At 32.9% G+C, this 26,421-nt stretch overlaps 1 protein-coding gene across 7 annotated transcripts in view; it reads right to left on the bottom strand.

The window, feature by feature from the left end:
* The window catches only part of LOC117163442 (neurotrimin), a 298,534-nt gene that overhangs the window by 31,088 nt on the left and 241,025 nt on the right, over positions 1 to 26,421 (bottom strand). For all 7 annotated transcript variants that reach the window (XM_033345713.2, XM_033345712.2, XM_033345715.2 and 4 more), the window contains exons 3-5: positions 14,235 to 14,338; positions 7,364 to 7,571; positions 5,491 to 5,646 (exon numbers count right to left, since the gene is read on the bottom strand). In XM_033345713.2, coding sequence (XP_033201604.1) covers positions 5,491 to 5,646; positions 7,364 to 7,571; positions 14,235 to 14,338 — 468 coding nt within the window. The remainder of the gene's footprint in view (positions 1 to 5,490; positions 5,647 to 7,363; positions 7,572 to 14,234; positions 14,339 to 26,421) is intronic.

Genomic DNA, 26,421 nt, shown 5'->3' with positions numbered 1-26,421 from the left:
CCTTATTTCAATTGAAATATTTAATCTCACTTTAAAGTATTTATTTGAAAAGAAATACGAAACTTAAAACGATTAAAACAATTAATTTGCTTTGAATATTTCGCTTTATCACATGTTTTTCCGTGCAATGAGCATTCACCTTTAAAACTGTTTTATATCCTCCCATGACATATTTGTAACTTTGGTTCTTCTAAACCGATTATCTGGAAAACCGTTTATCGAAACGGATTTGTCTCCCTATTCGTTCGGATAATCGACGTTTTATTCTGCCCAGGAATTTAAATTTCATTCGAATAATAGTGTCAAATATAAACGAAAAATTTCCATAGACAACATACGAGATGAATCACGCAACTGAAACCACTTCGATAACTTTGTAATAACTTTTGTGAAAGATAAATGAATAAATGCTGTATGATTGAACCATACTGTACTATCGGATTTTTTTCACATTGCTTGTCACTTTTCCAAATTTCTCGAATATCTTGAATTTTTTTAATGGAAGTTAAAATTTTGTTCACGAAGAAAACTGTGCAGAATATTAAAACAAAACGATGTATATTTAAATGGTGATTAAGCGAATTTTTAAAAAATTCTATCGTGATCTCTTTTATTAAAGACTCATTACCTTTAATTTATAGCTTGAAAATTCGAAACACTGTGGCCATGTTAAAGATGATTTCTACAAAATATATCATAAATTGTATCACATTTTTTGACAGGACCCAATCAAGTCATAATTCTTAAAATTAGAATAAGACACAAAAATTTCGTTCGTCTCCACATCTCCAAGAGCGAATTGTACAGTGCTACACTAAGGACATAATACATTACCCTGTAATGCAATAAACATTCAACCATTAAATGTAAAACCCATCATAAGAAAAAATTTAAAAAGTAATAAATCAATACATATAAAAAGTATCTTGACAACAATATTTTTCGTATGAAGGTAAGACGAGTCATTAAAATAAATTGCGACACTCACACGATACGCAACTCGCGATAAGTATATCTTCGTGTGAAACCGGCCTTAAGTTACTTAGAATACTCGAAATTATACAATATAACCCCATTTAACTTTTCATTTTCTTGTATCTCCAACAAGCAAATTGCGTATTCTTAAGTATTTATAGAAAATTTGTAAGCGGAAAATGTATAGAGTGTACTCGTCATAATATGTAGTAGACAAGTAAAACAATCGTCTACTACATTCTAGTATCTCTTAATGATATTCAAAAAGATATGAATTTGTATAAACATCAGTATACTAATAAACTATGCAAGTTGTTAACGCCATTATAAATAACGCAAAAAAGACTCAGGTAAACTATAAAACTGAATAAAACATTTCCATCGACCAACTTCCTAATAACTTTTTTCAAGAGCATTCACCAACCACGTTTAACAGACTTCATCCTGTACACTGCATCCAATCGAAAGTTCATTCTTCGAGGAACGATAAACGTTAAACAAAATTCGCAACAACACTTGCTCGTTCCCTTCGAATTACATTAATCTCCCGTGTGAATCGGTAATGGCCGTTGAACAGGCGATGATATAATGCAACGGAGCATTTTTATCCAGGGCCGCAACGATTCGACGCATACATATTTATCAGTGACAGTTTATACGGTGGAGTTAGGGCGAGGCGTAAGCTTCGAAAGTCTCGTCTGAGCGTCTGAACCCGAGTATGCCTCGAGGGCAATGAAAATTTAAATTAGAGCAGAAATTAAATCCGGCCTTTATCCGATATTGAGAAAATCCTTTGGAACCGACAGACTGTCTGACGTCCCGCTATCCTGTACATCTTTGCCCACTTCTCTCTCCCTCATTCTCTTTTATTCTCTGCCTTTTTCCCTCTGTGTGTTCGTGCAAACGAGGCTGTACGTGTACAGGGAAGAAAAGGATGAGACGATACGAAGCGGAAAGGACAGATAGAGGTGGAAAGTTAAAGCGTTGTCGCGCTTCTCATACCCTTCATAATTAGTAATTAAGAAAGTAATTAGTATCGATCGAGGCGACCTCTGCCACGAAGGTTGCGTTCTTGAGAGGCATAGGTATTTTTAGAAGCGCGCGAACCATAAGAGGGTGATCGATTATTTACGATGTTCAACGTATCAAACGTTTCCTCGTGCGAAGAATACCCACGGCGTAAACTTTCGTTAGTCTTACGTCATGGGTTATATCGATTCGTTGGATTTTATTGATTAAGCCAAGGATGGCACGCCCGTTGCTTCCGACTTATCGACAGCACCGTCAAAACTGCTCTGCATTCAGACGACTTTTGAACGAGAAGCTTTTGGTGACGTGCAAGAGATACGCATATGTTATATGTACTTTTATTAAACTGTGTTTTATAAAAGTATGAAGTTTTTACATTGTGAAGCTTGTCAATGGTGTATGATGTATTTAAACTATACTTGTAGGGAATTTTGGATTTTTTAACTTTATACTATACTATATACTATATTACTTTATAATATATGGCTTTGTTTAAACTAACCAACAATAATATTATGATTGAATTAACAATATTTTATTTGAACTCCAAATAACGAATAAAATGATATTATTATTAAATGATAAATGACAAATGATATTAAGAAGATTCGAACATATTTGAAATAATGTTTAAATTCTTAAGTGGTATTGATGCGCATGAATCAGACAAGATGCATTCTGATGAACTTCATAAATTAGAATGTTGAGAAAAATGGTGATTAAACATTATTAAAAGAATGAAACTTAGGAAATTATTATATTTTATCCATTAAATGTCATAACGGTTATTATTTTAATTATGCTATTTTTCCCTCGAAAAATTTTCATAACCTTCGTATTCTTCTATTAAACTGTCAACATACTCTTTGGAACTTTGATGTGGATTAAAACGATTCGGATTTCTATTGGCTTCCTAACGAGAATTCTTAACGTATCGATATTGAGTCTCAAACGATAACTCCATTACTATTGATATATAATAACAGATCTGGAAATCGCAATTTCTGAAACCAATTTAGCTTGTGAAATTCCGGAACAGCCTGTTTGCCCGACACAGCACAAATTTCAGTTGCTGTCCGAAGCGTAACGTATCCTAACTGGAACTCCCAAAACGTGGTACATTGAACACGTTCTTCTATGTAATCTAGCATTCGAAGCAAAATAATAATTTAGAGACAATCAAATATATACCTCTGTTACAACAAAAACGTCAGACCAGCCATGCAAATTTAGATGTTATAATTTTACATGCTATGGATATATGTATGCGTTTGATTGTTCAATACCTCATAATGGTATGTTATTTTAATTATGTACGTACTAATCAATTTTCACAAGGTTACGAAATATTCTAATTGTTCGAATACAATTCGAATAAATAAATATAATAAATTATATAAATGTTAGTCTAATGTAAATAAGGGATTATTTGGTTATTCCGTATTAACGGCTGATGGATAATTTTTCATTTATTAATAATAACTGAAATATTTGATTATAAGTAAAGCCAGGGTTTTTCATGATTTAATTATAAATTCCACATTTTGTAAGAATCCATTGCATATTGCCGGTATTTTAGTACAACAAAACCAATGAATAAATAATGAATAACCAATAATGAATAAATTTTCAATAACAATACATAAAGGGTATTAACTTTATTTTTCAAAATACACCGTTTCAAATAGCAGAACGAGACGTAACTTTGTATTATTTTTTGATTATGCAATTCTTAATCCTCTTTTCAGAATGCAATTATTTGTTATTTTTATATATTATTAATAATATTTTGTAAAATTAATTTTAAAGATATTAAATTTATTAAATTAAATATTTGCGATAAAATTAAATCTAATTTTGTTTTCTCACGTCATTAAAAGGAATCTCGTTTAAATGAAATTTCTAGGATGTAATTTCAGACAGAAATATTTAATTTATTTTAACTAGCATACTTTACAAGCATACCCGTACATATTTTGTGAAAGGTAAATCGAGAACTTAACGAAATAGGTAGCTAAATGTCGGAGCTGAATACAGATAAAGTGAATATAAACTCCGGGCAAGTTTGACATAGAAAAGAAGGATCGTTTTAGTCGTTTGCTTTTTTGTGTAGCATCCGAAAAAGCGATATCGTGTGTGAAACGGCGTTACCTGTATCCGTTCGGCTATCGATTGTCGAACTGAGAACTATCCGGAAACGACGAATCAACTCTTGAATACATTTCACACCAGAGTTTCACAATAAGAGCCAGACATACCGTATTCGTGAATAATTATATTGCTAACCAATGCCCTAGCAATAATTAATCATTTAAATCTCTAATTTATACTTCATTTCCTCTTTTCTCACGTGTAATTAATTGTTACATTTAGTTTTATGAATTACCTTTTTATTATTATAGCCACTTTGTATCAATAGATATATTTTAATTAAGATTTATGTCCTAACATTCTAAAATATTAAGGAAGATTTAGCATGGTTGTTTTTACAAAATGTTATTAATGATATGTTTATTAATGATATTAACGAAATTAAATATAATTCAATTATTCAGAATTACTAGTTTAAAATATTATTGATTAAAAGACGGACAAATAAAATTTGAATTTTGATATTCTATATATTAAGTATGAAAATGTACTAGAGATTGACAAAAGAGATTTTCATAGACGAAAGACGGTGTGATATTGGCACTTCATCAATTCGAAGCTAATTTGGTGAAGTATTAAATTATGTGCCATTAATTTACTGAATACGTCGTGTGAATCGAATTTAGATCTTGTTTTATCGCGAAAATTATAAATCCCTGGCGCGAAATTAACAATTCCTTCGTGACTGAATCATTATATACGACGTAATTAATGAAAATGTCAATCGACTCATTAGCGAAATCCGTCATCCATCTGATATGATAATAACACTTTCACACGTTCAGTTTTTGTAAACATAATTAATCGCACACCTCTCAGCGTCAGTAATCATTAAAAAAAGATCCAAACATCACACATATTTTCACAACTGCACATGATACTCGTAACATAATCTTTCTTATTTGCATAATTCATTGAAATATCCAGTCAATTTTTAATAAAGAAGCTTCAGAATCACGTTATCGCTAACACAAATTTCTAATTTAGATTAGGTGAGTGTAGAAATCTTAATTAATGAACCCTACGCAGTATTTTCTAAGGCTTTAAGTGGAGATCCTAATCCTCGTTACGTTCCAAATTCTTATAAATGACAATGGTATTGATCTCCTACTCTATCGAGTCTATATGATCTAATCATGTCATCGAAATCATGTAACGTTTATAAATCAAACTTAATGTTTTTCACGGAAAATTTAGTGTAACGTGCGATATCTAAAATATTGAACTGAACCAATCTTCAAACGAATAAATTGCTTTTGTCTCCCCTCTAAAAAATGCATTTCTCGTATTCGTACTGTGGTAAAATTTAGGAAGAAACCATTGATCGAAACTCACCGTTATCCCCGTTGTAGTTTATGTTCTTTCCATCTTCTCTGCGCCACATGATGTAAGGTTCAGGATAGCCTGAAGCTTTACACGTCAACGTCACGTTCGAGCCTTCGCGGACGACCATGTCTGTGCTCGTTTCCTTCGTGATAATGGAAGGCGGCACTGCGGTAAAGAAAACACGTGGAAATCAAATGAATAATCGTCTTTTATGTTCCACACGGCGATCTAGTTCTTAAACTTAACCTGCGTATCCACGAAATCAATACTAATTTAAAAGAACTTCTTTCAATGTTTCATAGACTTTTACGTCGTAACGAAATTTTTAATGAGGCACGAATAAACCCACTGAATTATTTGGTTTCATTACAAGAAAGGTTTTATTATTCGGAAGTTTTTTCAAACGAAAGTATGTAATACTTTACTCTAAAATAATATAAAAAATTATATATTTGGAGAGAATACTAATTATGAAAAGTGAGCTGTTTTTTTTTGTTTATTATTCTGCAAAAATGATGTATATTTTCAACAGAAAACAGAAAAAGTTCAAACTCGTGCTTTTCTCTGCAAAAAAATAGATATTCAAAAATTTTTCTAATGAAAGTTTATTCAGCGCCAATAACTATGGAAAACTCATTTTTGACAATCCAACAGCGGTGATTCAAAACGTGACGAACACCATAGTTGCATGTTTGGAAAAGAAGAGCGGAAATTCTGCTTTGCATTCGTTACATTTCAAACAGTTGCGAGAAATATTTTTTTATCGATTTAATACACTACATGGAAATTGAATATAGTATAGGTTACTATTAGAAATGTATACAACATAATGTTTTGTTATATTTAAAATTTGATTATAAATGCTGACCTAGTTTAATACTATCCATACTGTTGTCTTAAAAGTAATTAGACTCTTGAATTGACAGAAGTTAATTAGAAAATTGGAAATCAAAGGACCAACATCGATTTTAGCTTGCGTTACTATTATAATTCTCCATGGAAATTACAGATACCACAAGGTTGATTGTTAAAATATGAAAATTGTTATTAAAAATATTATATGCTGACCGTAAAAATTCAATGTTAACTTGAAAGGATTTTGATAAAATTGGTGTCAGTTCTAGAGATACGCGTAAAAATGGTACAAGAAAAATGTCAAAACTAGAAAAATGTACATTTTATATTATAGTTTTTACTATAAGATAGATAATAGATAGTATTGTTAACACCCTGAAAGTGTAACTTCAAGCTAATTTGTCGCTAATCTTGTAGAAACGTAAGTACTTTGGTTGCTGATTGAATATTGGAAGCCTGATGACATCTAACCTAGTTTAACAACTAACTGGAAACCTAATTGCTTCAAAGACTAACTGAATCGAGCTGACTAATGCTTGGCTGCCAATTGTTTTTACAGTGTTTAAATGTTTCGCTTTTGACGAATCATCAGTTATTTTCTTACATCATTTTTTATTAGAAAATACATTTCCTGGTAGAATAATATTTTTTCTCTGGAAAAGCTATTTAAAACCATTTTATGCTTTTGCTATACTTTAAAAACAATCATTGAAGAATAATCCATTCATATTCCAAATAAAACACAGGAATTCACGCTTATATCCGTTTAGAAATAAAAGTTCTGCAAATAATTATTTTTACTAGTGAGAATAAGAAAATAAAATATAATAACAATGATAAAAGCATCAAATATTTTTGTAGATCCTTCCTTTCTTATATGTTGTAATATTATTCTTCCTCCACATATAGAGATTATTCTCCCTTCCAAATGAAAGTTAAGTTTCAAATAAAAATTTTTTAATCAAGAAAATAATATTTCAGAAGAATCATAAATTCTAGTAACGTCAAGCTGTAGTAACGAGCTTACCTACAACCTCCAGGTAGCCTTGTCGACTTCTCATCGGATCTGTGTTCACCTGACACATGTACCATCCACGATCCACTTCTTCAACCTTTTTTATATGAAGGTACCATGTTCGGTGGTCGTTGTACGACAATGAGATCCGTGGGTTTTGCGTGATCACAGTGTGGTGGATGGACAGGATTGTCTGTGTATCGACGCGCACCCATGCCACCTAAAACAAACAAACGTGGACACGTGTATAAAGTTTGCTTAGGATAACGTAATGTTCATTCAGGAGAAAGGACATTATTAGTGGAAAATTTTCTTATGTTTCTGCACGATTACCACAGTTTATTTAAGAAACGTATAATAATATTAAGGGCAACGCTATCATAAACGGAATTATGCTATAAAATATAAAGAGTTACTTGTTTTATTATTTTTCATTATTTTATAAATGGTAATACTATTATTAATTAAATTAAATAGTACAATAGTATTAAGGTTAACATACAGTGGTTCACAGACTATATTTGCGTTCATCATATTACAAAGTGTACGATATCCCAATTCTATTAAAATATAATATCTACATGTGTGTTAGTTTTCTCTTTGACGAAATTTCATGATAATTGATGTCGATAAGTATGAATATCCATGCATTGTTTATACATTCTGTTAATATCATTTTATTTGTTCATTGTGTTCTTTCATTCATAAGTTTTTGAAAATATTGAGTATGATCGAAATATTTCATTTTCTCCGAATAACGATAAAAATAAATTCATGCAGAGACTTAATTAAGGATTTGACAAATGCTCAAAACTAGTGAACTCATGTAATACTTAACATCAAACATTTCACCGGGAGAATGCTGTGCGAAAAATGGAAGCTCGTAGTGGGAGTAAACTCGTGGAAAGTTATACATACTTTATAGGGAAAACCATTTATCTTCGTCACTTGAATATCAGCTTAATTACTTAGGTTATTAAAAAATTTTCTAGCTAGTGATATCTAAACGTCATTTTCAGTCATTTTTCTTGACTCCATTAAGTTTTCAATGATCTCTTTATATACTCATTCATTAATATATTATAATTGTTCTTTCTGACAAATAAAAGACAGACAGTTTCAGTCTAGTGGTCAAGCCAGGTGATTCAAATTCTAAATTAAAGTTCTTTTGAAAGAATCTTGTCCATTTTCTAAATCTAATTCTTTATTTTGTAAAAGTAACGTGGAAATTACTGTACTTAATGAACATAAAAAGTGTATTACGTCATTTATTTAATATCGTCGCACGTTGTGCTCGTTTCGTAAGGAGCTTCTAATAATCAAACATGCTTCGCGAAAATGCACAGGAAAGGCTTAGCGTAATCGGAGGGTGTTCGCGGAATGGCAACATGGAGATTTGTTACACGAGATTAGTATGAGAAGCATCACAGGGATTACGTAACAACATAATTCCAACTAGGATAATTATTTCAAATCCAGACGTAAAAAACGTCAACACTCCCTTAAATTTCCTGTTATATTAAATACGAATGTTATAGAATGGATATAAATATGCATAAAATTAACTTAAATATTTAATGGAATAAATTTAATTCATTAGCTATTTTAACTAGTATACTTGAAAATATTAGAACAAACTGTCATAACGAGTATATTTTTGCGTGTGATTTATACACCCTTGCATAAATATCAATTCTAATTATAAAAGTACTCCTACATACAATATCCTGTAATAATAAGAATTATTCATTGTAACATAAACTGTATTTAAAATAACCGAATAAAATAATATTTATATTATAAGTGTCTCATTACTTTCTCTCGTGTTTCATAAATATTACGTGCGACAAAATATCCTTGCATGTTCCTTAAACGTAATTTCTACGGCGTATCGAAAAAATCTTTTACCTTGTATACGTTGAAAGGAAATCTTGTTTCGGAAGAAGGAAAAGACCATGGAAAAGATTAACGAAGTTTTCTATTATACCGCGTTCGATGGCAAAATGTTCATGTTTTCTTTAACACGATGTTTTATAGGCTTTGGTGTTACTAAGAAAGTCGTAGTAGTTAATAGAATCTAATTATTTCACACTTTCTACCTTATTCTGCATCAGGAAATTATTTTGAAAAAGAGGAAAAGATTCGAAAAAACGTATTTTGCTGCTTAAAATAGATTTTCTTCAATCATTCGAAATTCTGAAAATATTTCCAAAATTTTCCACGATCTTTTTCTTAGAATATATTTTCCATCAATATATCTATTCTTATAATATAATCATTGATTAATATTATAAGCTGGAAAATCGAAGCCAAGAGAAATAAAGTGTTCGATAGCATAAATTCGCTTGTGGGATTGTTCGCGCGTACATTTTCGATCCATTCGATCCGTGATGTTTCCCTTCGCGGAGCTTTGGACACCCTATGCAACATCGTTTCGTTCTTATCGGCCGCTTAATCCAATATACTGGCTGGCTTGTATTCCGTATCTTTCGTGGATCTTCGAAACTTTCACAGAATACGCCGAATGGAGGGGTAAGTATAAGAAGGCTTAGAATCTACCCCATTTTCTTTCCTTCATCGCTATGCCTTCTATGTGACTAAAATCTCTTGGGGGGATAGAAAATACGTTAAAAGTTCAAAGATCTTCATATTACGATACTCCATTTTTATAATCTAATATTTAAAGAAAACCATAAAGGTTGACTTAACATTTTAAATGAGATACTTTTTAGTTAGATGATAGAATTAGGTAGTTCTTATTTCATAATTTTGTATTAAATATTGACGGATGATGACTACCGAGAATTCTATTTCTAACAAGTTTGGAAAATCGCATATTAGCTATCGTGTAATATTAAAGGAAACTTTTGTGCTTATCCTTTATCAAGCAAATGTTGTATAAATGGTTATTGTCAAATTTCTATGAATTTACTACAAAAATCACGTTGAAAAGTTTATCAATACGATACAAAACACATTATAAATTAGCAAACATAGATTCAAATATTAACTTAATGATACATTTTTTGAAAAGTGGAAACCTTAATGAAAGATGATTAGCATTGAAAAATTAACTTGTACCTACCATGAAAAAGCGATCAACTATTTAAGAATTTTTCTCGAAATAATTACACAGATACATAGAATAATTTAAAAGTTAATATTCACCGAAAAATGAGATGCAAAATCATGCAAAGTTATTTAATATAAAATAAAGTACGATGAGAGCACTTCGTTCAAACTAAGTGTGATTTATATAATGCGCCACCAGCTAGACTGTTACAACTCATCGGCATCCTAAAGTCTGCTCGAACATCCTCTAAAATGAGTAATTACTTAATTATTAGGAAAGTAGGTGCTACAACTTTTGAGCATTTAAGGTTATTTGGCGATGAACGCTAGGGTACTATTCGACACTTTACTATCTCCATTTCATAATACCTTCACTTTAGATATAATTATGCGCATCTACATTGAAATACATCTACAGTAGAAAGTGCGAAGTTTGGGAGCAGTGGAATGAGAAGCTAACAAGTAAATTAACGTAAATAGATGATAAAGAGAGTAAAAATGATCTGCAATTAAAATACACCATTCTTCGCCAAAATAATACATGCTTTAAAAGTATACCGATAATAAAATGATTTTCTGTTCTACAAATTTATTATTTTAAATAAAGCACCGAAAGGCACTTATTCCTTTTAACACTAGACCCAAATAGATCGAAAATAATCGAAAAAGCGTAAGTGAATTAAAAATTTATACTAGACGTGTAACCCAAGCCAAATATCATATTTCCAATTAAACGCTTTAAATCACTCTAAAAATTTAATTTGCCTGTTAAAAAAAAGAAGTTACAACAAGAATCATAATTGAAACTTTCTAACATTCTACCTTCAAGCAGATCTGCGCACGTTTACGTAAATTTTTCATTCACTTGATACCTGGAGTCCAGAATTACGATATTCCAGACGCGTTAAGAAGCAGACCAGCGATAATTTTTCCAGAGGAGCATGTTTCCTGTTCCCAGTAACCCCGTCTGGGGAATATCAACTTCTGTGAAGGGGGCAGAGGATGGTGGCGCAAGGCGTGATACTTCTTTACGGTTACAGAGTACACCGCATCGGCTAAGGGAAAATCGTGTGAACCGGCGTCGTTACCATATTACTTTAATAATTCAACGTGACACCATCCGTGATGTATTTCCATTGGCGTAACGAACGAGCCAGCCGGCTGAAGTTGACGTTGTTGCGAGTCACGGTTAGAATTACCACCGGACCCAAACGGGCTCGGGTTCCTTGCCTTCGCGTGAGAAATTCTCAAGCGGAGCGTAAAAAAGCTTTGCTTAATAACGGTCTTCCTCGAGACAGTTACTTGTTCGTGGATCTAAGATTTTTGGTCGGATACAGAGTAGAGGGACCTGTTTGTATATGGATTTGTTAAGTCAATAGTGTTTATGGGGCCAATACTGGTCAAGGGACGAGTTTTGAGAAATATTTTATCATAATTAATAGTGTAGAAATATAAATTTTAGGTTTCGAATACATCTATGGATCGCGAGATATTTAGCAGTAATTGAATATTTTGAAATTCCTAGGTATTGTGAAATTATTATTATTACGTGTATTTCTTCAAATAGGGACTATTTCTCTGGTTTCACTTAATGTAAAGGGGCTATGGGAGATTCAGATTAATCCAAAGAAAAAAAGAAGAGGAGATAACGGATCATCAAAGCGTAAAAATCGATTCATGAGAAATTAGAATATTACAATTTTGGCAACGCTATAAACTATTGGATCCTGGTATTTCTAGTCTGAATAACGATAGATATATCGTAAATCCATAATAGAGTGAATAAGCAGTTTGTGGGTACGAAAGCTACTTCTACTTACCTCTAGTTCCGTAGTTGACTAGCATCGTCATCGTACTACTTACTACTAATCTCTCAGTTATCAAGCTATCTAAGTATCAAGCTGACTAAGTTGTCGCGCCACTTTGATTCGAAAATTTCCAAAATTTCTTATACAACGATACAACATGTTTTAGATAAGAAACAAATAAATACAAGACTCCAAACAAATAGATAGGGACTTTCAACGAATGTAAGAAGCAAACTATTGATTGAAATTATCTTTTACGATATTAAATATGTCGTATACGGATAATATTGAAATTAGTCTTTTGGAAATTAGATTCCAAATAGTAATCTCGTTAGTAACGCGTATAATCTAGTATAAGATAATTAGAAAACGCAAGCGTTTTTTTATGGAGGTAAAAGTAAAACTGGCCAGAAAACTTACAAATTTTAAATTTACGATTTTTATACTGGATGTCTCGAATTTCTGGAAAAGCACGAGAAAGCACGAGAAAGCACTCGTTGTACTTTCACTTTCATCATGCAGAATTTAGTGTACGTTTATTCGACAACTTGTATGCGGCTTCTGTCTGTACATATGTGGAAAGGATATAGGACAAAGAATTAGATAGGAGGCAACGTGACAGGTTTATAGATTGAGTTGAGTGACGTGCTGCTGATCCTGGCCACGAAATAAATATGATTGTATACTTTTTTCATCTGTTTTTACATGTAAGGTGTTCATGCGTATTTGATCTGTCGTACAAGTTACATTTACTTCAAAAAACATATATTTACAAAATTTTTCAAAATGTACTATTCTGCTACAAAATTCTATTATTTAATTAAATCAGATTAGTTCATTCTGTATGTACAATATAAATTCATATCAATGGATACAAATCCATTCGTGTAAATTAACTTTATTTATGGTCAAAAGCATCGAGATTACAATAATTGCAGATTTCAGTTTTTAGAGCAGCGTGTTGCTATTAGTAATTATTTCTTATCATGAATACTATAATATGTACTTCAATTTAGTATAGTTATATACGATAATTTTAAAACATTAACACTGAACTTTTACAAACGTAAAATATTCATCCTACAGTTTTCTTTAATTTCTATCACATTTCCATGAATCACCCCATAGAATTTCTACATTATGCAAGCAAAACATTGAGACGATATGACAACGCGTGGAGAAATTTTCTTTCATTCGTTGCGTTTATATTGGAGCATACAATTTTAGTGATTATGAATCGCCACAGGCTAATTTTATCATAATACGTTTTATATAATACATGAAGGTTACATCTTTCTATTTAGTTCTTTTCGCAAAAATGTTAAACGTTGTTTTTTTTTTTTTTTTTTAGAAGTAATTTTCTATTGTGAAAATAGAACACGTAATTTCGGAAATGGATGGTTGAAAGACGTCCTTAAACGTGATACTTAAAATGTAGGTACTAAACAGGTTAACATCATAATTTCTCGCATTTTTTGAATAAATGTGGATAGTTCCATTAATCACATCTAAAGTTAGGCATTTGAAATTTAGTTAAACATTACCCTCGCTTCATTGTTAATTTCAAAATGTGATCATTAATCCTCAACTTCTGAGTTACAAGTTACTACAATAATTTAAATTAAATTAAATAATTTTAAAGATTTTTCCTTTATTTTAAATTCTACATTTTATGTGATAAAATTATTAATGTTTTTACATTCGATACTATGTTATTAATTAGCTAAAAGATAAATGTATGTATTTTTAATAAAATTGGTTTCATATAATCATGTATGCTGTCCAAAGGTTTAAAAATCTTTATCATACAAAATAAGAGCTAGAAAATAAAATTAAGTACCCAAAAATATACCATAGTAACTTGTGGCTCAATAATATCAATTAATAATGGTTAAAAATAAATTTGAGGACTTGATGTCATGTGCCATTGTCTCAAATTTTGTTTAATTTATAATCATAATTTTATTTCTATGTAAAAAATTATAGATAATTTATTTTCCTACCTTATAGGTTCGTAGATTGTCCACTATACAGGCTAACAAAGCATCTCGACCTTTGCTTACGGTCACGTTCTGAATTTCTTCAGCGAACCTGGGCAGGTCTGAGTCTGGAAAATAAATTTTAGAAATCCTCATCTCTATGTGTTTCATACATTCATATATCAAGGTCATCTTTCAAAAATTTAATTTTGATTTTTATAATTTTGATGTTTATATTGAAAAGAAGCCATTTTTATTTAACTATTTATTTATTACTTGTTCACTCTACTTTTACTTTCATATGTTAACGTTGCTTATTATTTTGTAAATTACTTATTTACTATGCATTACTTGTAAGAGTACAAAGTAGGTATAATTACATATGAAAGTATCTACTGCATTTAATATTTAGTACACGAAAATAAGCGCGTGTCAAAGTTAAACCAGTGTTTCATTTAACATTCTATGTATACATGTTACACATTAATGCCACGTTCTACGTATATAAAATTTTATTACGCGAAAATATTTTTATATTATGAGAAGCAAAATTTCCTATTACCTAGCCCATAAATATTTGCACGACTAATGATATAACAATTTTCAAAAATATTCAAATTTTATAATAATTCGTACACGAAAAATCCACAAATTTGCCCATTGAAAATTTACCATTATTTGATGTAATCATTAGAATATGCATAATTATTAGAACAATGCAACTGCACAAAATAAAATTATATCTTGTAATGAGTATGCAAAACGTTCTTATATAGTAGACATAGCACTAGCAATACATAGCACTGTATTTTAACGACAAAAGATTGATAATCAGGATAATGTAAACCAGTCCAATGTTACTTCTCACAAAATAGTAATCTACGTATATTATTATAAAAATTTGATTATACTATTTCAACTCATGAAAACGTACGACAGATAATAAATTTATAACTTAATCGATTATGAAACTAAAAGTACATTTAAAAGTTAAAATACGTGACTGTGTGAATTCAATTGTCAAAATCTTACACGATTGACTGATTTCCACTTCGTCATATACGAAACGAATCACGTTACGAAGGGGATCAATTATGAACAAATGGTATCGAGTCGAACCTAAATACCGTGTATCGTTGGACAATGAACTGGTGAGCAGAGATTGCGAGTTATTATCTTAAGAGCTGCATAACGAGTTCAGGATACAACCGGGGTTCGCCCTTAAAAGCTTTTACCTTCGTTAATGTCTTTACGACGTCCCAAGTACCTGAATTATTTATGGCCTCAAAGAACCCATGGAGAACGAGAAATCGAGGGAGACAGAGTGAAACGAGAATGAACGGGATGAGAAGAGGAAAGGGCGGAAAAAAGGGAAAAAACAGTGAGAAGGGATAAGAACGGGTCACTTTCAGCTCTTTTCAAACCAGCATGCGGCAGCACGAAATGAGGAACGCCGTTAATTATGTCTGTCATACTTTATTATACCGCGGTCCACCGCGTTAATTATGACACCTGCAACGCGAATGCAGGCCAAAAAGAAAACGAAAAAATTCGTTTAATTTATGTAATACAGGTGTTTATGGAAATTGTAACGAATTCTCATCTTGCTTGTGATGTTCTTTTAGCGATAACACAGCTTGTAAATGGCATCATTATAATTTAAACAGAGGCGATTTTAGCTCGAAGTAAGCTGTCTTAATGCGAGAATTGATATTATCTACTTGTTAGATTGATACTGACTTCGTTAGAAGAGTCGATGTCAAAGATTATTTTTAAGATTTTAACAATAATTTCCTTGATGGATTTATTCATGAAAACGTGATTGTAAATATTTCTGTAATGCAAAGATCAAAGGTCCAGAATGTCTTTCAGTTTTTAATCCTCTAAAACTGAGCTCGGTTTGTTGGTAAATCAAAGGAAATTCCACTTTTCAATTTCTTTTCATAAATGTTTATTTTTATTGCATAAACTCTGGTGAATATTTGACTGAATAAACAGTTGTATAATACGGTAGAGCCGTTGGTAGGTATGAGAACTTTTTAGTATTTTAAACGTAAGTAGCAGCCATTGAACTTTAAAGTTTAAGAAGAAAGAACTTCTCAATTATCAATTTCAAGTAACTTTAATAATTAGAACAATCGCCACAATTGCGTAGAAAAAATTTGAAATCTGAATGAAAAGTACCTTTTTGTTTTATTAATTCAATCAACTGTGATTTCCTCTCTTTTTTAAATAACAAACTGAACTTTCAAATAAACGAAAATGAAGCACCATCGAATTTGCTATTCCTTCGAGGGTATTCTTCATAAAATCAACAGGTTTTCCGTTCTGTCTGGTACAATGCAGGACCATTGAGACTTCAAATCGATATTTCAATTCATCAATGTGGCCATTGCTGTTTCGTAGGCTTGCTTTCGGCCGATATAGGGGTGCATACGTTTTCACGCATGTAGGATACACTATGAGTTCTTCCAATCTCGCGAGATGAACAAGTTCATTTGTAATCTCACGCACGTGTGCATTTGGCTGTGAGCAGGATTGGAAATAATTTCTCATCCAAAATATATGTACGTTTGTATAGCTAGGAAAATGACACAAGGATAAAAGTTCCATTTCTTTAAATTCAGTAGAGGCATTCTAACATTGAACATTTCTACCGAATCTAAGTTTTAATTACACTAATTATACGTATTTTATAGATTAATATGATATATGAGGGTTTAATTAATTTTTGAAATTATTGGAACGATTATAAATATTAATGCACAAAATGCAAGAAAATGGAAAGATAGATGTAAACGTTTCTGGAATTTTGGACTAAATATCTTTAATACATACAAATTTTCAATAGAAGACACTAAATATTAGAGGAGGTAGGTCTTTAGACCCTTGTCTTAATTATTACTGACACTGTTATCGTTATGGATTGGTTATTAACTACAGCTTAGAACTATAGTTTACGAGCAAACTACTTAGGAAGATGACCTGTTTGAGTTGGATTAATGACTATCAAGGGAATTATACGAGATGGTGTTCATCAATATCAGTGTAACTATAAACACATAGAAACTAGACATTTAATATTAAAAGTTATGTGATTTACACGAATATCAAAGTATAAGTATGATTTCTTAATGCATTTAAATAAGACTTGCAATTTATAAATCTGTAAATTCGGATTTTGTAACCAAGAATGTAATTTTGGTTTGATCGAAGTACAATCTTCTATTAGTTCCAATTTTCCGCAATAATAGAAGATACTTTTACTTGGAGGAACGTTAAAGGAAACGTTGAAAATACGTCGAAGTTATGTAATTATTCTCAACTGTTAGTACGTGAAATACACTAGCATGTGCAACGAAAACAGAGTATAATAAAGGCATAAACGTTCCATTATTTCTAATTTAATCAGTCACTACATTATATTAAATTGAAACGACACAAAGGTTTATGCAAAAGCGACGAGCTCAGTCTGCTATTAACATTTCTATGCTATTATATATCAGCAAGAAGCTAAACCGCAGTTCGGAATGTTTAATGAAAATTACAGCCCATAATAAATTGTAAGTAAAAACACGGAATCATTCGATATTTTCGAAATGATGGAAATCAAATTGTATTTATCCGTTAATATGATTTATTAAGAAAGTAAAATCTGTTTTCTAGATTTGCCTTTTGTCCATTAATTATGAGTAGACTGCGGTTATTTATACAGATTTAAATTTTTGTGATCATAACTAAAAGAAGTTAGTACCTTGGCAGAAATACTTTTTAGCTACTAAATATTATAACGAATAAATATAAATGCAAAAATCTACAGTTTAGTTAAACGCACGAATATTACAGCGTTCTCTAGCTAAAAGAAGTCGTTAAATGCCTTAGTATCTTTACCTACAGAACTGAATAATAAAGTTACAATTTTATAACGTACACTAGTGTACACTACATAAAAGGAAGAATGTTACAAGATTGCGGTAATAACGCGGTACTCTGCTTTTGTAACAAGTTAATTAAGACAAGTGCCGCACTTCCAGCTTCACACTATTTTTTAGCAAAATTGTTGCTGGCAGTGCAATTTCAAAAATGTAAATCTTGTACATTTTATTAGATACACTCACTTATATATATTATATAATAAGTATAGTAAATAATGAACAATTTATCAAGTGCTATGATGAAGTGGTACCGTGGTAACATTATTTATTATTATACAATCTTAACAGATTGCAGAGTACAATTGAATCGAACGACTTGAACGATTTAAGCAGTTCAACGATTCGATCCTAAATAAAAATACAAAACCTGCAAAAGGTGGAAAATTTTTGTTCGTGTTAAAAGAACATTGAGATTATCATTTATATCCTAGAATTAAAATCACCATCAAATACTTACTGATAAACTAGCTCAGATTCTAAATTGAACGATATTTCAAAAGGAATTTGATATAAAATCTAAGAAAAACCTATACACCCATACACGTATGCAACAAGGTATAGAGAGTAAGCAAAATCCCTCTAACTCCGCGTTACTTGGCGATCGTGTATTTGTTAACATGAAACATGACAGCTTTAATGAAAATCTTGAATGCGCGTCGTTTTTAATAATATCTCGGATGAAGTCGATTCCACGCTAAAACTCGAGCAATACGCTCGCTAACGATGCAAAGCGAGTATTCAACGTATTCGCGAAGGAGGAAGCAGCGAGACCAGAGAACGAGGAAAGTGACAGAGCGGATGGAGGAATTATATTATTATATTGAAATGAGAACGTGGTTGAATGAAAATTCGCGACAAACGTGCAACCACGCAGATATTCCTGGATGAATACTTTCGAACAGTCGACGGATTAATTAGACATAGCCACCTATGAATTTGATATTTTTGGCACGTGAATTTGCCAAGACTTCATTATATCCTCCTCTGGTAATCCTTGTTTCGTGCCAAAAAGGATAATTAACGCGCGTGCAACGACATCTTCTATCGACGGACAATACCGTTAATGATTGTACGCCGGGGAATTGCCTGTGGCGACCAGAATTCGTAAGCACGTTTCCTGCAAGTTGTTATCAAGCTGATTAACAGACTGTGATTAAGCTAAATCTGTATACACGCACGCTATATTCCACGGTTATGGCTTTGGAACGATGCTCGTCCAACGAATGGCGGCTGTGACATGTCGCGCAGTGGAATAAGTAGAATAGCTCGACGATAGCTGCGCCAGAGACGCGTAATCGCTGCCCACGATCTAATAACAACCTGCTAACACTTTCGCTGCTAGTGAAATTACATTTTATCTTCTCAGGCAGGATATGGGTTTTTCTGTATCAGAAATATCTTCGCAATTAATTTCTTTATGGACTATTATATGAATGGAACCACTGGAGAGAAATACGACAAGTCATGCTTTCTGTATTTCAAAGGAAAGCAATTTTAAAATTCAATACGCTGTTAAGTAGTTTGACATTGTTTAAACTGCTTTTTAATTCGATTTAGTAACTAAATGTGTGCTGTAGTTACGCGATTATCTTCAAAATATTGGTTATCATAATATTAGTTGCTCTGTAGGTTTCATATTAATCTTTTTGGGTATATTATCATATACGTATATTTACACGTAGCGAGTCGTTCCTTATTTTTCTTTTCGAATTTTCTCATTGGGAGATTTGTTAATATTTGATAACATTGATACCGGGATAAAGATAGAACATTTTAATGTACCAAGTGCATAATGATTCATTCGTTTCTGAGACTACGTATATTTCAACTTCTACATTACGATACTAAGTAGAAGTAGAACGTTCACGAAGTCACTGAAAATTCATAATTCATGGTAGAACTCTGAGTTTTGTTATGACTGAATGTTGTTGGAATCGAGCGTCTGAAAACTGTCTAGGTTTTAATTGAATTAATCGTGAAAAATATATTAAGAAATGTTAGAAATGTTCTTCGTTGCGTATATATATGTATACATACACACGTTATTACAGAAACGATTCGCTTTCAGTAAAAAATGTCAACTTTTTAGAAATTATAGTTTAACATGTTGCCGTAAAATGCTTCGAGCAGCGGTTAATGAGGAAACTTACTTGGAATAATATGTATACGAATATTTCTCACGTAACACATTTAGAAACTGCTGTATAAAGTACAAATTCATGAATAATTGTCGTCTGCTTACGAATAATGTATTTAATATTTATTTAGATTAAAATACGCTACTAATATTATTCTTTAGTGTTTGTTATCTTATTAGTTCATTAAATTGCTCAAGTAAAATTAAAAAAATATAAAATTATATTACTACACCAGGAAACTTTTTGGAATTTTTGCCAAAAGTCTTGTTTCTAATACACCAATAATTCCAATAATTCTATTCGGATTATTTTCCCAGTTTTATACGATTTAAATTTTGTGATGTACGATTTTAATATGACATATCTGAAGTAATTTAATTCGAACAATCTTTGTCTAGACGCAGTGGCGAAACGTTCATTTTCGAAGCATAGCAATAAGGACGATATTGCTATCGATTCGTGGATCGATGTACGTGCTTTGTCTCGATATGCTTTTACTCCGTGATTGTGGATACCGTAAAAGGTAGAGGAGATTCCCTTTCTCGTATTCGAGGGAGAATAATGAGGAATGCGGGATATAATACGTCATTGTTACGATCTCTGATTGCGCTGGTTGAAGTTCCGAGTACTTGAAGGACCAGAACGAATATTCCCATTTCCTTACTAGTTTTCTACCTGAGATTTTTAGTTTCCCAATTCTCTCGTTTTCTACTTGTCGAACTTCGTGTCTTTTTCCCCATTTTCTTCATTATATTCGTACTACTATTACACCATTTTGTAATAAAAATGGATACAGTTACACTGCAACAAGACCGTCGAGAAATAATATTAAAAATCGATGACCTGAAAATTCAGAGAAATAATTGCGCCACAAATAATAAAAGTTTGTAAGTAATATTTACAGTTAATTGATTACTTCACTGTAAATGTTACGTTTAATTAATATTGTCTTCCTTCTCAAAGGAAATTGTTCTCCAACGTCCCATGTGAATAATACCTGCAGCTGTAGATGGTATTAAATTATACAAAAGAAAATGTATCAAAGGAAAATAAACGGATTTCTGTATGAAAGTTAGCAAGAATATTATTAATAATTCTATATAAAGAATATTCAAGCCTGAATAAAAAAGGGAGAACAAAATATTTCATAACCTGCCAAACTAAAATTAAAGACTATTTAAAGTTGCGAAATGCCCAGAACTACAGAATTTCCATGGAATAATAAATGAAATTTTCCGGACGATAGTTAACAGACCATTCTATAAAACCAAGTGTTCGTTCGAATTATGAAAAAGAAAATTACAGCTACTCCTTTATACTTATTATCAATTATACGGCACGCCGTTTGCTCAAAGACGTCTTTTCATTCTACCGGGAAATATATTGAATTCGATTTCTTCAGCGTCTGCATTTAAAGACACTTTGAACGTTCACTTTGTCATTACAGAAAATTAAAGATCTCGTTTCTTTGAAGGATGCAACGTCTACGGCTAAGTTGTCTACCACTTGGAGTGCGAAAAGAATATTTTCTCAGTGCACCTCATCAATCCTGGCCATCTCCCTGAAACCACGACAGGCACTTCAAAAAAGTCTCCTGGCTAAAAAGTGATCCCTAGTTCGGCTGTTTGTACAATTTTTCTTGTCAGCATCAGTGTCTATTAGACAGTGGTCGTTAGTCAGAATATTCCGAGGCTGGAGGAAAAAAAGGGAGAAAACAGAGTTCGTAATTGGCAAAGCTTTCTTTCGTCGCTTTTTCGTCGACTACGTAACGCTCGTGTACGAAAACTTTCTTCCTTACGACATTCCACGAGCGTACAACCCTCCGCTGAAATTTTGAAAAGATTGAAGCACTTTACCACACTCGTTAGACAGATTCATCTTATTTTCCTGTTAGTTACGAAAAATACTTCAGGCTTCGTTTTATCTCGATTCTTCTATTCGTTGTTATCGCGAGTTTGTCATTGTGATTTTATTGTGAAAAGGATTAGCGACCGGAATAATAAATCTACATATTGAACATTATACAACATATGAACATATTGAAAATTTAATACATATATTAATGTATGTTTAAAATTCTTTAGAGGCTCAATGCTTCAAAAATAAATGTGGAGATAGATTGGAATTTAAAAAAATACGAAGAATTTCAAACGAGAAGCAAAATATGCAATATAAATATATAAAGTATATTATACGTATATTTTTATGTAGATGAATTTTTAACATACCATTTATAATTCTTGCAAAATCTGATACGCAAACCTAACGTACATATAAGATAGAAAACAGCGAACTAAATACTTGAATCCAGGCTAACGCTTCTTCTAAATGTCCCTCCCAAAAACCACAGAGAAACTAAAGAATCCGAAGGAAAACTTTTAGCAATCGATTGTTACATAAAGTTTTACAGGATCCTGTAAAATTTTATCCGTGGAATTGCGCCGTTCGCCGAGTGGTTTTATTCATGCTCAGCAATGAACTGCAGACCGTGCAGACGAATCGGGCCAGCGCCCCTGGAAACTGTCTCTTGGAACCGCGTAACCAGAGAGGAGGAGGTTACCAGTCGAATCAACCATTCTCACTGAGTATTTCGATGGAGCGAGATTTTCCGCGAGATAACACTGTCGATTGTTCTATGCGCAATTCTCAGCGAACGGTTGAGAAACTTCTTCCGCTCTCCCATTGCCCAAAACGTTTGAGTGCTCGATAGACGAGGGAACGTTCGAAAAAACGGTTAAGACCCGCGTACGATATTCAAACGGAACCACGAAGAACATTCTTGAATCGGCAATGACGAACTTTACAACCTATACCATTCCCCGAGAGAATTCTCGATTCGGTATCGCGGAAACGAGCTCGCGATTTTATATCAAATTGATTGCATTAAAGAAAAACCTTGGAGAGCTAGTTACCGATCTAAAGCTACGTTCGGAGATCGATTATTTATACAGAGGTATTGTCGAAAGAAAGACATTACATTCGTGAGTTCCCTCTGTTCTTGTTTGCCGCCCTTCTTGTAGATGTTTCTACCTCTACGTCTCTACGCTGTACACACAAAGTGGTTAGGTAGTTGGAGATTTATAATGCAGCTGGTTAGCCGGAGAAAGTATGTTGTATAAATAGGAAAGTAGCTGAACGAAAGGCAACCGCGGTCGATAATAGCGTTCGGGGTCGGGAACATTCGAGGTTCGCGGGAATATGGATACAAAAGTTCTTTACAGTGGAAAGAAAGTTTTAATCGGCTCGTTGAACGGGGTGGAACGAGGATTTTCGAACGAGCAGAATCACCGGGGCAAGTCGAATAGCACCGGGCATGAAGCTCGTAAGGGTTTACCTTAAATGAAGTTAGAGTTTATTGGTTTATCCGAGGCAAACGGAAAGGAACTTGCCGCCGAACGTGCTCAATAATCCGTGCCGTGAGATTATCCGGCCCGCTGGCAACGTTTCTTTCGGTTTTCCTTCCAGTAGCAGCTATCGTCATATGGGCTACCAACAACAGTTCGAAATCACGATGGAATTTTAACAAGTTGCGACGTCGCACGCGTGACTGCTTCTATACGGGAAGACGTACAAAGGCTTATGAAAGTCATGAGCTTCCTCTTACTTGCCACTTTATGTTCCTGAATAAGGTCGAGACTGTCGAAAAGATTATGACAATGCCGCCGAAGATACTTTCCTGTGTTCCAACTTAGTATGGCTCGGTTGAAAGTTATACGCCAACTTTACATTAATCGTGTATTGATCATCTTACGTGTACAACGTGTTCAGTTTAGCTTATATTATCAGTTGATTTTCAATTACGATAGAATATCAGTTATGTGAAAGTTCATTCATTGAAAGTTCATTCGTGGTTAGGGAATGATTAAGTGAATATTCGTGCCGATTGAATCCGCTAATCCGAATTTGAATCTATACGAAGAACATCGTAAGTAGTGGGGTAGAATCAATGAACTTGCGTTTCATGAACTTCAATGAAACCATTACGGATGTTCTTGGACCATTGAAGTTACATTATTAGTGTAATCTTGCAAGAAGAATACCATATGTAGCACGACAGTAAGTTTGACGATAAAAGAAGTTCAGCTCTACTAGTTCAAATAAAGTTTGCAAATTAATAGCGAACTGCGAAAACATCTACTAATTTAAGAATCAAATGTATACCTATGTTCCTACGATTTTTAATCAAGTGATGCAACAGTGAGGAGTCTTATTCCGCCAGATATCCAGAAATTTGTACATCCAAATTGGTGTAACCCGATTCATTGAAAGTTTCAACCAGAAATATTCTTTTCCTCCCAAATACCCTGAAAGAACTTCCTTAAAATAATTCTTGTCCGAATTTTACCTTAGCACAAGGAACGATTTCAACTTAAGAACAATGTAGTTCAGTGATCTTAGCCTGTTCGTTAGCGTCGTTCCTCGTTTTCGCCAAGGCAAAACTTCTCCCTGATACGCATCGTAAAGTCAGTCTGCGAAGCAAATGAACCGGAAGTTCATTAAAATCAACGCGATAAGAGGTCCAATGCTAATTGCATATTGATAATTCTTCGCGAACGTAGCGGGTTTAAGGATCTTTGCATAAATCTACGTCGTTGGAGGGCGAAGTCTCGACTATTTCTGGCCGCGTCGCCGTATTTCAGGATCAAATTCGACGGAGATAAAATATATTCGCAGCGCGGCACGGCCAGCGATAAATCAGGCAATAAATGAAAGCCCAACGAAGCGAGGGAGGCCAGATAAAAAGAGAATAGGGGAGAGGAAAAGAAAGTGGAAGAAAGAGAGGACCGGTCCTCATTATTTCTAAAAGCGTTCTAGAGACAGTCCGTGTGGCTCACCGATGGGGGATGTTTTGCGGTGTATATCGGCCATCCCTTTAAACCGCTGACACCGAATGGCTGACAACAACGACGAATTGCTCTGGTCTGTCTATATATATTTTACGAATGAATTTTATTATTCTTCTGTGGAAACTCTAAGTGAATTCTTTAAATATTTTTCCCCATACGGTAGAATTTATTTATTGCTTATGCGACAAATTATGTAGTATTGTATTAGGGCTCGAAAGATTGATAGTAGATATTTGACGAGAAGGGGATTTGAATCTTTCAGTGGGAAAGTAATTTTAGTGGAATGAATATGTAAGTTCTTGTTACAAATTAATCAGTATTAATTATTTAAATTTTGTAGGAACCAATTTTAATACTATTTTTTGAAGACTCGACATATCATTAATGAATATTCCTTACTGTTCTCTAAACCTTCTTTGAACCTTTACATGTTGCTTCAATCTCATCCAGAGCATCGTCTACAAAGGAGTTTAATCCTTCTCGCTAATATCTGCCATTCACGATAATTTATCATCCATTTATCATTAATTACCAAAGGAAATTGTTATTTCTGTTATAATTATCCTGTATTGAGAGAAAGGCTCATAGAATTTTAGAAAATAGAAACCATTAGGTTAAGCGAAGGAAAGGCCATCGACGGACAATTATGAGCGTTAAGTCTAATTCAATTTCCCTGGGCCGACCGCGATTTGTAAGTGGAACAGCCATAGGGAAACGGAAACTCATCGGGAAGAGCGAACAGGGGATAATAGCGGCAGAAAGTGAAGCTTTAGAGCGAGGCTAAAGGAAACGAGAACGGCGTGTTCTTCACCGCAGGAGTAACAGGACTTGTCACTTTAGCCAGCTAGTAAATAAGTGCCATTTAAATGTGATATCCAGAGGAGATTGAGGGGCAGAGCTTCGAAACGTAGAATCCGATACGTACGTACTCTGCGCGCCGATACACCGCTCTGTACTTAACGTTTACTAACTATTCAACGTTCCCTACCAACTGTCATTCCCACAAATTCCCCGCCATTCAACGAGACCGTATCTATCCCACAGATTCTTCCACGGCCACGAATAAATAATGTGCTACCTCTCGTGGTAGGAATGGATCTTTTTAAATAAGGTATTGGACGATTTGGACGATGATTTGTGTTATTATCTTTAAGTAATTTTGTGTGGAAATTATGAAAAATGGTTAGTCTTAATTTAGGATAAATGTTAAAATCTGTGTTAAAGATTTTGAATCATTTTGCTTTGTAACGTAAAAAGTAAAAATGTTTATGTTTGATTTATATACATTGTT

This window comes from Bombus vancouverensis, chromosome 9 (assembly GCF_051014615.1).
Source record: "Bombus vancouverensis nearcticus chromosome 9, iyBomVanc1_principal, whole genome shotgun sequence".
NCBI classification, from domain to species: domain Eukaryota; kingdom Metazoa; phylum Arthropoda; class Insecta; order Hymenoptera; family Apidae; genus Bombus; species Bombus vancouverensis.
This window is presented reverse-complemented; position numbering and strand designations above follow the sequence as displayed.